Consider the following 13,226-nt stretch of genomic DNA (forward strand, 5'->3'; position numbering starts at 1 on the left):
ACAACAAGCTGAGTTTATGATACAAGTTGATTTGCATTGCTGTACGGTGTAGAACTGTAGGACTACTACAATTACTGTTATGGGCCTTATTCTCAGAGATGCTGAACACCTGTAAATGTTGCTGAAGCCATTGGGAGCTTGTGGTGCTCAGTGCTTTGGAAAATCAGGACACAGGACAACAGGAAATGCCATATTACACCAGATGAGTGTCCAGCCAGCAGGTTCTCAACCCTCTCAACCCATTTGTGCCAACTATTCCCAGAACAAGATTTAAGGAGAATAAATTTTTTTCACCATTTTAAATAAAAGTGTTTGTTTATTTACTGATCAATGACAAGACAATTCTACCATTAGCATTTCCTGCGAGGTTTCTTCTTTTAACTGAAAATCTATTGAAATGTTTAATAATTTACAACAAACTGATACGGACTCCACTTTTGGGAGTTAGAGAGCACCGCCGACAATGTGCACAGAACCCTCAATCCTGAGTGACTTCTATGGGAACTGAATATGGTCAAGTCAATAAAGAACTTGTGGTATCCGACTATAAAAGATGATCTGCAAAAATAATTGCTAAATTCAATTTCAGTCTGACAGCATAAAAACGTACCTGTCCAGCTGAGTCCCAGATGATCAGCTACAATTGCCATCCTTATGTCTGTTCGTTCACATGGACTCTGTGGACCTGTGATTTACAATTTCTTGATTAAAAAGATTTTGTAAAGAAACCTACAACACTGGACAATAGTTTATAATATTTTAATTTTACCAAGTTGCTGGTGTTCAGACTGTATACTAAAATGATTGTGTCTTAATAACCTACAAAATAATTTCTTTGTCACAGCTTTTATATTTTCACCTGTCTAAAGTCAAATGTCAAACTACATGATGTTGTAGTATGAGACCAAACATGCTGACGTTCTAGCTACTGGACTATACACAAATGTTTCTATTACTGGTGAAAAACACCAGGGTGGGATTAACATCTATTTTCTCTACTTTGACAGAATGAAATTTGCTGTCACAAAATAAATCTTTCAAAGTCCTGAATTACATCAATGTCTTCGGCATGCTTCACTAGCTGTCTACAATATAGAATTTGTTTAAAGGAAGAAAGAAGAGTATAAGACAGCACATACAGATGACAATGACAGAATGAGAACTACAGAAAGTCACTCCACAGGCAATCACAACAGTTCATGCACTAGGATCAACAAGTTGAAAGTTTTACAAACTAGGCTTGATCTCCACGAGGTGAGCCATGAGAGCTCCAGAAACCTGACTGCCTTCATTCTCACCAGTCCTCTTACTTCTCCTCCTCTCACTGTCGACCTTTTCAATCTTTGATTTTAAAGATGCTGCCTCTGTTCTCATATCTCTAGCAGACTTCGATGTAATGGAAGGCTGGTAAACTTGAGTAGCTTCTGATGATGTATTTCTTGATGAACTGTCTTCTTCATCATCAGACACCTCTGACTGCATCTTTTTCTCTTCATCAGATAGACGATCCACAAGCTTTAATGTCTCACCACTAATTCCCTTAAAATATTCAATAGAATGTTTACATACCTCCCTAAGCTGATTTTTCCTTACTTTCACTGTTGTCATTGTGATGGAGGTAGACCTTACCTTTACTGGTAATTTGGAAGGAAGCTGTTTGATTTTTCCTTTCTCTAACTGCTCTTGCTTTTGCATTGTTGGTGTTTTTCTAGATATAGCTAGATTTTTTCTGGGTGTATTTTTTATTGGAATCTTAGATTTTACTTCTAGACATGGAGAAGAATTATTTTGTTTTATTTTGTCGGGTTTACTAGCCTGTCTCACTTTACTCGCTGTACTTTTTTGGACATTATTTTGTGGGACGACTTCTTTTACTGAACTGGCCTTTATGGGAAGTTTTGATTTTGCTCTACTCCCTACCAACTCCTTTGACCTTTGCTGCTGTCCTTGTACTTTTTGCTTATCTGTTATTCTGTGTCCTTGTGTTGCCCCTGTCCCTTTTCCTGAAGTGCTTTTCATTTGGTTAGCTTTCTGTATGGAACACTTGGATTCACAATGTTCTTTTAGCTCTACATTACAGGTATTATTATTTGTATGGCTAGCAGATGAATCCAAATTGTTGTTGTTATTAAAATTATCTTTTTGAAAATCAAGTTTTTCTTTTTGCCTACAGCTTCTCTCGCTAGTAGCTGAACTTGTAATCACTACTACATTTTCATTTTCTAATCCCTGACCGCTGGGCATCGCAGCTTCTATCTTATCTGTCACTTCTCCAGGGCCATCTTTCTTCAGAGTCATCGTGGAAGCAGAAATTCCCATTTTAATAGGTGTGCGCAATTTGGGATCAACTTTAGAAGTGTTAACAGTTGTCGATGATTTCTCCAGAGAATTACTACCAAGTGTGGCTTCCATACAATCTCCACTGGCCTGGATGATGGGCTTATGTTCAACTGCTGTTGTTTCTACTTGTCTCTCTAAGTTTGTTTCTACAATGCTGTCCCCTGACTGTGGCTGTGTGATGGCAGTTACTGTACTTTTATCCCCTTCCCCCTTGTCCCCTGACTTCCCTTCAGAAGTATGCTCACCAATCTGAAAAAATTGGAGTCTTTCTTCAACAAAATCCCTCTTGCTCATGTCAATTGCACCACTGCGAGTCATCTCAAACATCTTCCCTTCATGAAATGGGAAGGGGTTGGGCTCACTAGTTGGAGTACTTTCATCCGTTGGAGTTCTGGCTGGAGTTGTATCAGGTGTCGTTGCTTGCGATCTGTCTTCTACTGCCAGACCAAATGGCTTAGCCTCATCATCCCTTGATTTAGTTTCAAATACTTCATCATCTCCTCGATTACTGGACCATGGATCAAAATCTAGACTTTTGGTAGCTACTGTTTTAAAAGGTGTTGCAAATTCTTCATCTACTTTGTAACTGAAATACGAATCAGGAAACACAGTTCTGTCAGGGTGTCTGCCTTCCAAGGTGAAAAACTGTGCACCTGACTTCTGCTCAGTCTTATCTGCATTCTTTTCAGAACCTGGACCTTTTGAAAGTGCCTTGTCTTCTTCAGCGCCTATCTTTCCTTCCTCCTCAATAACTTCCAGCTTACTTTGGCTAAAGCAACGATCAGTCTGTTTTAAAATGCCCTCTGTAGTCCATATATCCTTTTTGGTTTCTACTGCTGGACCTGCAAGTTTAGAATCACTCTCAGTTAAACCATCGTCTTCATCTTGTAAATCATAACCGTCGAGAGAGTCAATTTCAGTTGCATCTGTATCATGAGAGAATTCTGCAGTGGTTGCTATGGAACACTCGGTGATAGACTGGTCATTAGTCCCATTTTGTGCTATGTCATTCTGGGGTGACTCAAGACCAATGTCAAACTCATTAGGTTTTCCAGAACCGGGATCCCCTAACTCTTTCTGGTTCTGACTCTTGTCAGAAACTTTGGGTTTTGAGACTTCTTTCTGGTCATCTTCAACTTCTTTTAATTTAAAAGTATACTTTTTTAATGGAACTGGTTGATAGAGTGATTCATCATCACTAGAGTCACTGACATCTGCTCCCGGTGGCACAGGGGAAGGTGGCTGTACTCTTATGACTGGTTCAGCCAGTTGACATTTGTCATATTCATCTTGCAGATTTACTTCTATCATCTCCATTTCACTCTCAGGGGAATAACGATGATTCTTTTCTGAATCAGATTGATCTGCATCTAATGGTGGAGGAGGTGGGAATTCAATGTAGGCAACTCTGTTACTTTTGGGTCTTTTGTTAGAATCTTTGTTTATATTATTAGGCAATATTTTGTCAATTTTTGGTGCTTCCACTGCTATGTGTTTTACAGAGGTTGACTTAGCCTCTGCTTCCTCTTCTGATTCCTCAGAAACCTCAGGTATGGGACTGGGCTTGCCTGGTATATAAGCTATTAGTGAGTCGGGTGTTTTAGAGGTAAACTCATAACTCACTTCCTCTGAGCTGGGTGTTTCTGGTGTTAAAGGGCTTTTCCCAGAGCTATCTATAAAGGATACTTGTTCTAGAGTGTCATCTTCTGGACTACCTTGTGGAGAAGGCGGTTGTTTTTGCTGTCTAGCTGTATAAAATGTCCCCCTAGTCTCTTGTACTGTCTTACTTTCCTGACTTACAAATTTTTTTACATTTCCTTGTTGCACCTCCTTTTCATACTGCTTTCCTACTTGAACAAAACTGACATAAACTGGCAAAGTCTTTACCTCTTTCACTCCCTCACTATTTACTAAAGGTGCAACTTTATCCAAGTAATCAAGGGGACTAGGGTCAAATACCTCACTTGAAGGAGATTCCTTTCCAGGACTAATGTCTAAAGAATCAGGTGATTTGCTAGGGGATATTTCAGTTTCCTCCACAGGAGGACTTAACACTATGGAACCTTGTTGCTTGGTAACTTTAGTGACTTTTGAATGCTTTATTTTTTCATCTTCTACATAATCAAATTCTCTCTGAACTTGCTCCTTAATCATAGTTGACCGGGACACTTTAGCTGACAGTTCATATACTGCTTTTTTTGACTGATCATAAACACTATCAAGAATGGTAGGAGATGAAATTCTTTTCTCCTCAGAAATTCTGACTGGAATGTGGGACACAGTCAATTCCTTTCTTTTTGAAGTTTTATCTGTCATTTCATTGGTGTATTCCCCTTCTCTGACAACAAACTCTCTGTATAGAACCTTTTTTGATGGAGATTTTACAGTCATTTCCTTCATCTCCTTTGAATGGGATCCATGTGTTGGCAATTTGTGTTCACACTCTGTCACAGTGATAAATTCACTCTTTTTGTTAGTTTTAGTCTCAGCATAGTCAACATGGTTTTCTTTCACCATATCTTGAACAAGTACATGGGAAAGCTTTTCTTTTTGTGCTTTATGGTTAGAAGCTCCAGGACTTTCCCATGTTCGATAGATTTTTTTGTCCCAATGTCCCTTAGCTGGTAAGTCTGAGCTATATGCCAAGTCTTTAGCTTGCTGTTCAGAAGTATATTCTAGCAGACTTTTACTTGATGTTTCAGTGCTCTGTTCCTGTACCTTTGAAGCACAAATGTCTTCTATAACTTTTCCTTTACCTTGGACATTATCTTCTTTCAATTTCATAGTAGTAAATTCTTTTTGCAATGATGTATTTCCTTCTGTCAGATCTATTTGCTTTGGGTGCTTTTCTCTTGCATAAAACTGATACACTGGTAGTTTGCTTTCTTGTAATTTCTTTACTGGAATTTTGGATTGACTATCTTCCTTTTTTTCTTCTTGAGATAGATCTTTAGTCCTTGGACTTATACTTTGTTCAAATTTAAGTTTAATGGAATTAAGCTTGGATTGTTTTAGCTGAAATCCAGTCTGTGAAGCTTCAGTTGGTTTACTCTGTGGAGCATTTCCTTTGTGTTCCATAGTTTGTTTACAGTCCCCTGTTTGTTGAGCAAGAATCCTTCTTTCAGGACTGCTGGGCAAACTTGCTGCTTTTCTTTCATCGGCTTTTGGAGAACACTTTCCATCATGCCCATACTGCTGTACTTTACTCCAGTCATCACTCAATGTCACTATTTCAGTGAGCAGTACTTTTTCAGGGCTGCTGCTGGCAGAGCTATGACTAGAATGCATTTCTTTGCCATTTTTTTTATGTTGCTTTTTCTCTGGAGATTGTAGCTCATCATTCAACTTTTCTGTTTTGTCCCGAAAAAACTGTGATACTTCAGTCAGTTTTTCTTCTGCTTCCTTAACAGTCCTGTCCACCCTGTCTTCATACATCATCTTTTCTCTACCTCTGTCTAATCTGTCCTCAGTAAAGCGCATCCACATGGCATGTTTTGGACTACTAACATCTCCAGTGTAGTGTAACACTGTCACTTTATCATAATGATCATCTTTAGACATTTTACCTACACCATTTTCGGACACATCTTTATAGATTTTGGAAAGAATTTCTTTTTTGGGGGCAGTGGCTACTTTTTCTCTGCATTGTTTATCAGACCCCTGTAACTCTGAACTAAGGGGTAGAGCATGGTCAGTAACTGACTCCTCAGTATCAGAATGAGACACATCTAGCTTTTCTGAAAGAAGCATTTTCTCAGCAAACCTGTAAGACTCCCCTCTTAATTCTGACAACTCATCATCATGGTATTCTATTGAGTGTTGACTCAAAAGCTTCAGTGTTTTGTAAGAGTCATCAGACAGGAGTTGAGCAGAACTAGGGCGACTGTCTTCTTCCTGAGACACAGGAGTGTTTACTCTAGAAGATTCCAGATAAGAAGGAAGTGACTCTTCAGCTGTTAGCTCTTCTTCTTCTTGCTGACCTTGTTCATCAGAACAAGGAAAAGTATCATGTTTTTCCAAACCTTTTAAGTTAATATCTCCCCGAGGTAAGTCTTTCTGATATACATACATTTCTTTTTCTGGATGCTTTTTTGTTTCTCTAATAATGACTTCAGTAGGTTCAGCTTGATTACCTTTTTCAATATGGACCTCTATTATACGCTCCAGTTTGGGTTTCATTTTGCTGTCCTTCTCTGCATGTTGTGGTGAAGTTTCAGCAGACTTGCTAACATCTGATGTTACTGACGATTTATGTTCAAACAGACCTGCCAGTTCTTTGGAAGGGTCACGTCCTGATTGAAAGGCTTTCATTATGTCATGAACAGACATTGTTTCCTCAATTCTTTCCGAGGTACTTTCAGTGCATGGAGGTTTATGATAAACCATTCTAGTAGTAGTAGTGATGTGAGTTTCTTCTTTCACCCGGACACCTTTGCTAAGAACACACTTGTGGTCATCTTCTTCACTGCTGCTGGTTTGCATTTGAAATGCTTTAACCTTTTCTTTAATAGACCCAGTGGGTTTTTGTTCCAACTCCATTAAAGTAAGTGCAGGTTTCAATGAAGGTAGGTCCTCTGTTTGCTGCTCTGGAATCTCTTCTGATGATGGTTCATAGCTGCGGATAACATGAACTACTTCAGTTCTTGTTTCTGTAATAACAGGAGGGATGGGTACGTCATGGAAAAGTGGTTTTGGCCCTGTGCTTTCAGCACTTTGTGGGGCTGAAGGTGTTTTTTCACTTCTTGTTTCAAAGCCACTGTCAGACAAAGGACTTTTATCTTGGTCATGTTGAGAAAAATCATCTGGAGATTCTAAAATAGTATCTGTTCCAAAAAAGGAATCTGCGATTTTACATAATTCTTTTTCTGAAGTAGAAGGCCTCATGGAGGCTGGAGGCATTTTAAGTTTATGTTCCTGTAAAGCAATCACTGGTTTTAAAATGCGTTTTTGTCTCTCTTCATCTTTTTTCCCCTCTTCAAACTTGTACTTCATGTTTGCCAATGAACTACTACCAATATCATTTGTTAAATAATCAATAACTTTTGCCAAATTGTAATCCTTTTCAGATGCGGCTTTAGCTTTAATTTGCCCTTTTTCTGGAACAGGATGGCATGTTATAGCCTGCTGTCTTGCTTCATCAATCTCCTCTGTACTGAACTCTACCCATTCATCTTCAGATAAGTGTCCTTTATCGCTTTTTGACACTCTGGTCGACTCTTTATTTTCTAAACACACATCTTTTTTCAGTATCTCACTAACTTTTACCAAGTCTTCTTTTACTTTCTCAACAATTTTAAAAGGTTCTTCATCATCAATTCTACCCTCTTTTGTTAGTTCAGGTTGGAATGGCTTGTCCTCCGTTACATCTGTCTGCAATATTGCAGTCATCCTGATTAGGTCCTCTTTCATTTCAGCAACATCTTTCAATATCTCCTGGCTGGAGGATAAAGAAGATGGTGTAGACAATTTAAGAGCAGAAGGTGCTAAAAACAAGGATGATTTCATAGGAGATGAAGTCCGATTAAAGTGAGGCTGTGTACGTGTCTCTGTAGTCAATGTTTTACTAGGTGATAGTAATGCAGCTGCTGATTTTGTAAGTGAAGACTCTGGAAGCTTCTTTAATGCTGGTTCAGATAAAACATTGACTAGAGAATATACTGGCACTGTTATTGTTGATGAAGTTACTGATGAGGTAGTTGCAGATATTGACCCAAAAGATGTATATAGTGCACCTGCAGAAGGAGTTCTTATTGACTGAAAAGCAGATGGTGTTGAAGACACAAATGCCCTGAGTGGAGAAAATGGCATTGTAGTAGTGGTCGGAAATACTTTCTCAACTGTATCAGTGGCTAGATTAGCAGCACATCCTGCAGAATCTGTAGCTGCAGAGATCTTGTCTTGAAACATAGCTGCAGTTTTGGATCCAGTTATTACATTGGCAGAGGATGGATATTTCAGAGGTGACACGGATCCATTAACCAATGCTACATCTGTAGGCCCAGGTATATGTTTCACAGGTGATGAGAGAGATGAAGTCGTCATGACTTTAGATGGTGAAACAGCATCAACTGCTGACTTAGCAGGAGAAACCACTGACTTTAAAGGTGAAGTTAAAAGTGGTGATGCTGATGTAATGATAGACTTAAATGGCAAACTTGAAGAATACATGTTAATGTTCGATTTGGGGGATGCTGGAGGTGTCATGGTGATGGATGATCTCTCCAAAAGAGACCCTGCTGTAGTCACTGGAGATGTCCGAGAAGGAAATGTTGAAGTGGATGCCATCCCTTTTAAATTACTGGCTTCTGTTACTGCAGGAGCTCTGACAAAAGAACCAGAAGAAACTTGGATATTATATGGAGGCTGTGATACAACGGTTTTTATTGGTGAAGAGATTGTCCGAAATGATCTAATTGGAGATGCTACGTCATTAACAGATTTAACTGAAGAGGTAGTAGAAGCTCCTAACGTGGATTTGATTGGAGAAGCAGAAGAAACAGACCATATTGATTTTAATGGGGAAGCTGTAGGAGTATTGGAGGAAGAGCTCGATAGGGAGGTGAAGCCTGATTTAGTTTGTCCAGGCACTGTAATTGGAGCTGTTGTCCATGACTGATATGGTCTTGTTGAAAAGAATGGCTTGTATGAATAAGTAGCAGGTAGGGATCTTGTTGCTCCTGCGGTCCGTTCAACTGTTTCTTAAAAGTTTAAAATCAAAATCAAACGTAAAATCAACAAAAATGATTGAAAAACAGAGAGACCAGAGAAGAAAATTGGTCAGTAAACGTTGTAATATTACAAAAAGCAAGTACAATTTTTTGTATGAATCAGAATGAAATAGGCAAAAAGAACAATTAAAAAGGAAAAAAAGAGGAATGAGTCATATAATTACGACTGATCCAAAATAAAAAGCAACATGAAATGAAAGACACTAAGCACATTGCAACCAAGTCCGCAAACAATGGAAAACAGAAAACACAAAAAGAGGAATCCATAATAGTAAAAATAATAACCACAGCCAAAATTCTTCTCTTACTTCCTTATTGACTTTCTGATGTGCTAGTTTTGAAATATTAATCTCAGTTCCATTTTGCCTGTATAGGTACGTCTTAGCTTTGTGCAACTATTACAATTATCCTTTTAGTAATTTCTATTGTTCTATCCTTAGCAGTATCATTAAACAACATATATTGTACTTATATAAAACAATATAAACTTGTGTAGAATGACATTAAATATCTAAAATCCTTTTTGAAAACCACTCAGAACTATTTCATGCAGAACCCAAAATACCTTTAAGTGACAGGCAATTGATGTGCAAACTGTGAAGCAACTGGAATAAATTCAAATCTTTATCTATCCATGCACAATTCGTATATGCTTCACGCTCACAAAGCCAATAAGAGCAAGAACTTTTCTGAGTCAAGGGTTAAAAAAATAAATAGGAACCTTCTGCATTTTTTCATGCGATATTCCTTTTGTTTGGTCAAACTAAAGTAAAACTTTAAATGAAATGATTTAAGAAGCATTTGTCATACATGAAAAATGGAAAATGATTTATGATAAACGTGAGCAAGCAAAGCAACTCAAACACTTTACTCATGCATAGTACACCATGTCAAAACAAGCAAATGAAGTAATACATTTTATATGCTGTATTATGCACAACATGTAAATAAATATTTTCATAAGAGGCATTTAAAAGAAGAGTACACTTTTTCTACAAGATGTAGTGTCTTGCTCCTTTTGAGGAGATTTCTTGTATCAGCTCAAAGAAAGACCTGTTCAACTTTACATTTCTCAAAAGATAACATTAGATAAGTACTTGAAGAACAATATAGTAGGTAGAGATGATCTGGCCAAGACAAATCTGTTAACTATGAGCATCCCCAAAAAGGCCCAACATATTCACAGGCATCGCAAACCAAATCAGTAGGGCCAGTCAGATTTTGAAGTCACTGGCTGGAGGTACCAATCCAGAAGGCAGTATTTCTGGGAATGACATTACAGCTTCCATATCCTCTGACACAGCAATGACATTCAGAGAGTTCTTCCACAAATAAGTAAAATAACTTTTAGGCAAAATTTCTTTACTTGGTTTCTTTACTACCTATTCCGCACACCTTTGTCTGAAGTTATGCTGACAATTTATCAAAGCTGTTTGGTCTATCTTCTAGCTAGACAGTAATTCACAGTGAAAGAAACAAAATAAGACTAACATTAAGTTACTAAAGTTATGTCACAGAAGCTTATCTAAAAAGATGTTCAGCACGCCATAGGCCCATATGCTGTAATGGGAAAATGTGGTGAGCCTACAAATACCAAGCGAAGGCGTACAGATGCATTGACTAGGTAACGCTATTATAGTATTAGAACATTTAGGTTGGAAAGAGCTTGAATGCTTGGCATACTGGCACAGTCTATTCCAAAAGACAGCCATTGCAAGTATACTGGTATAAATCATTTTAAAACTAAAGTCTGACCACTCTTTACTCTCTCATTTCCCCTTTCTGAAAAACGTCATTAAATAAATTTTACCACAGTGGTTTATTAGGAGTAGCTGCCAAGATTCAAAAGCAGTCACAAATCCAAAAAATAAGAAGCCAAAACAATAGTGAAGGGCAGTAACGAAATAAAAATAATTTGCTCTACACTAAAGTATCTGTAAATGCCACTAGACTCTTGGTATGTTGTATCACGACAGTCCTACCACTACAATGTAGTGAGACAATAAATCCAATAGGAGTCTCTCCTAATTGCAAATATTCTTTTCTCCATTACATCATGTATTCAGATATTTTAAAAATGCCTTGTCTATACTCCATATTATATTTGTGGAAAAGGACTGGGTCAGCAACCTCATCGACGAAGTTAACGGCACATGCAGTTTTGAGATAACTGTGTGGTCTAGAAAAAAATATGGCTTTTTTTTACTGATTTTTAAAAAATAAAAAACTCAATTATGTCATTTTCTAAGTGGAATAGGATATTTTAGAGAGTGCAGTTGTTTTACATACCTGCACCTCCTGGGTACTGAATGAATTTGGCCTTTAGCCTCATGCCCCACTATGCACTTGACATGTGGAGATCTCTTACCTAATGCATGTCCTATTGTGTGTTATTCCCACTTCCTCACCTGCTACAGGTGAATGAAAATGGTGACTGAGCATATTTAAGTCTGCCCAACAGAACGATGCTCTATTCACAATTTACTTGAAACATATAGCCAACAAATCTTTGATGATATCTCAGAGTTCACTATGAGGTCTCAGCTTGTCTGGTAGTCTCTTAAGGCGAGGTGCTGTCATTAGATCTTATATACTTCAGGTCTTCTCCTGTGTCTGAGAAGCACAATGCATTCTGGAGCACCTCAAAACCCCACAGAGCTCACAAGATCTTTAAACAGCAGCTCCCAGCAGGAGCTCCCAGCTCCCAGCAGCTCCCAGGAGGTATGTTGTATCACGACAGTCCTACCACTACAATGTAGTGAGACAATAAATCCAATAGCAAACCTGATGAGATTTGTAAATGGATTTTATGAAATTATATCGAAGGGTCACTGAAGTTCAGGGAATGAGAAGTTTGACTGGCTGCTGGAGGAGAAGAGAAAACACAAGAATAACCACATTCTGATTGGGGAGGGAAGCAAAGGTTGTCAGATACATTATTGTACTTAAAGAGAGAAAAGGAAGCAGGGCCATGGGTCAGGTCAAGGACATGGGGATAGAAGAGAAAGCTATGATTGAGTACAAGGAAAGGCTCTATGGAATATGGGGAAAAAATGGGGAGAGAGAGGAAGAAGCTATAAAATAGAAAGGAGCTCAAATAAACTGAATAAAAAGTCAAACATTTTATCTGAAAGGAACCTTCCAACCCCACTGAGTTTTGCCCATTATTATATCTAATGCATCACTGTGATACAGCTAGATTTCATTAATTAACATTTTGCAGGGAGGAGGCACAGACTGTCTTTTGGAAAATACTTTTCAATTCAGTTGCCCTTGCTCTGGCCAATAAATTATGTGGCTTTTTTATGATTATTTTTATTTACTTTAACTGGAGCATGCTGCTTACCAGTAAGGATTCTCCAAGCTCTCACAATGCAGAGGCTCACAGACCATCCAAAAGTTTAGCTATAAACAATTTTTCTATTAATTTTTTTCAAAGGACACTAAATGCAACATTTATAGAAAAAATGTCTCTTCTTATTAAAGTAGGGTATGTACGGTATTAGTAGGTTTGTTATGGAACTCACTCATTCCAGGCTCAGTCAGATAGCTGTAGCGCTTACGTAAAGCAAGAGAGACAAAGCTTTGACGCCGGTCTGATTTCTCCGTCTGCAACAAAACACATTTCCACTTGGTACTTTTCAAATATTGTGAACAGCTTGATTATGATATCTCTGTACAGTGGGCTAGATCATACTTGGACTACACACCCACACAAGGGAATAAGAATCCACTCTTACAGCTTGATGAGGGTGCACAGGAGAAAACAGGGCTACATGGTTGCATTTCCCCCTACATAGCAGGTGGTAGGCAATGGGCAAAGCCTTGGCTCCATTCCTGCTTGCTGGCCAGTGCAGCTAAACCATTTTTGTGGAGAGGAGTAATAATTAGCTGGTAATATAAACCAGCAGTAAATTACTAATCCTCTGGAGGAGGCACGAAAGCAGGGCAGGAATTTTAACTTAGAGGGATATGTCATCTCCCGGGTATACTTCTGAGGTGGTGCTGTGAACACAGTACATTTAGTTCAGGGCACTGTCTAAAGTCACAGTCTAGCCCCATATTACCTAAATACTGTAAAATCCCATTATCTTTTAGTAATCTCTTCCATACTACTTAAAATGGCATGATTTATTTTTCTGTATTTTGGCTAAAAAC

The 13,226-nt window shown here is 38.3% G+C and overlaps 1 protein-coding gene across 2 annotated transcripts in view; it reads right to left on the reverse strand.

Moving 5' to 3' along the window:
* The window catches only part of ANK3 (ankyrin 3), a 455,299-nt gene that overhangs the window by 32,071 nt on the left and 410,002 nt on the right, over nt 1–13,226 (reverse strand). The window contains exons 35-37 of one of the 2 annotated variants that reach the window (XM_084635421.1): nt 12,596–12,677; nt 1,299–9,038; nt 611–685 (exon numbers count right to left, since the gene is read on the reverse strand). In XM_084635421.1, coding sequence (XP_084491547.1) covers nt 611–685; nt 1,299–9,038; nt 12,596–12,677 — 7,897 coding nt within the window. The remainder of the gene's footprint in view (nt 1–610; nt 686–1,298; nt 9,039–12,595; nt 12,678–13,226) is intronic. The other variant, XM_084635422.1, reaches the window with a different exon arrangement.

This window comes from Lepidochelys olivacea, assembly GCF_965140295.1.
Source record: "Lepidochelys olivacea isolate rLepOli2 genome assembly, chromosome: 7".
Classification (NCBI taxonomy): domain Eukaryota; kingdom Metazoa; phylum Chordata; order Testudines; family Cheloniidae; genus Lepidochelys; species Lepidochelys olivacea.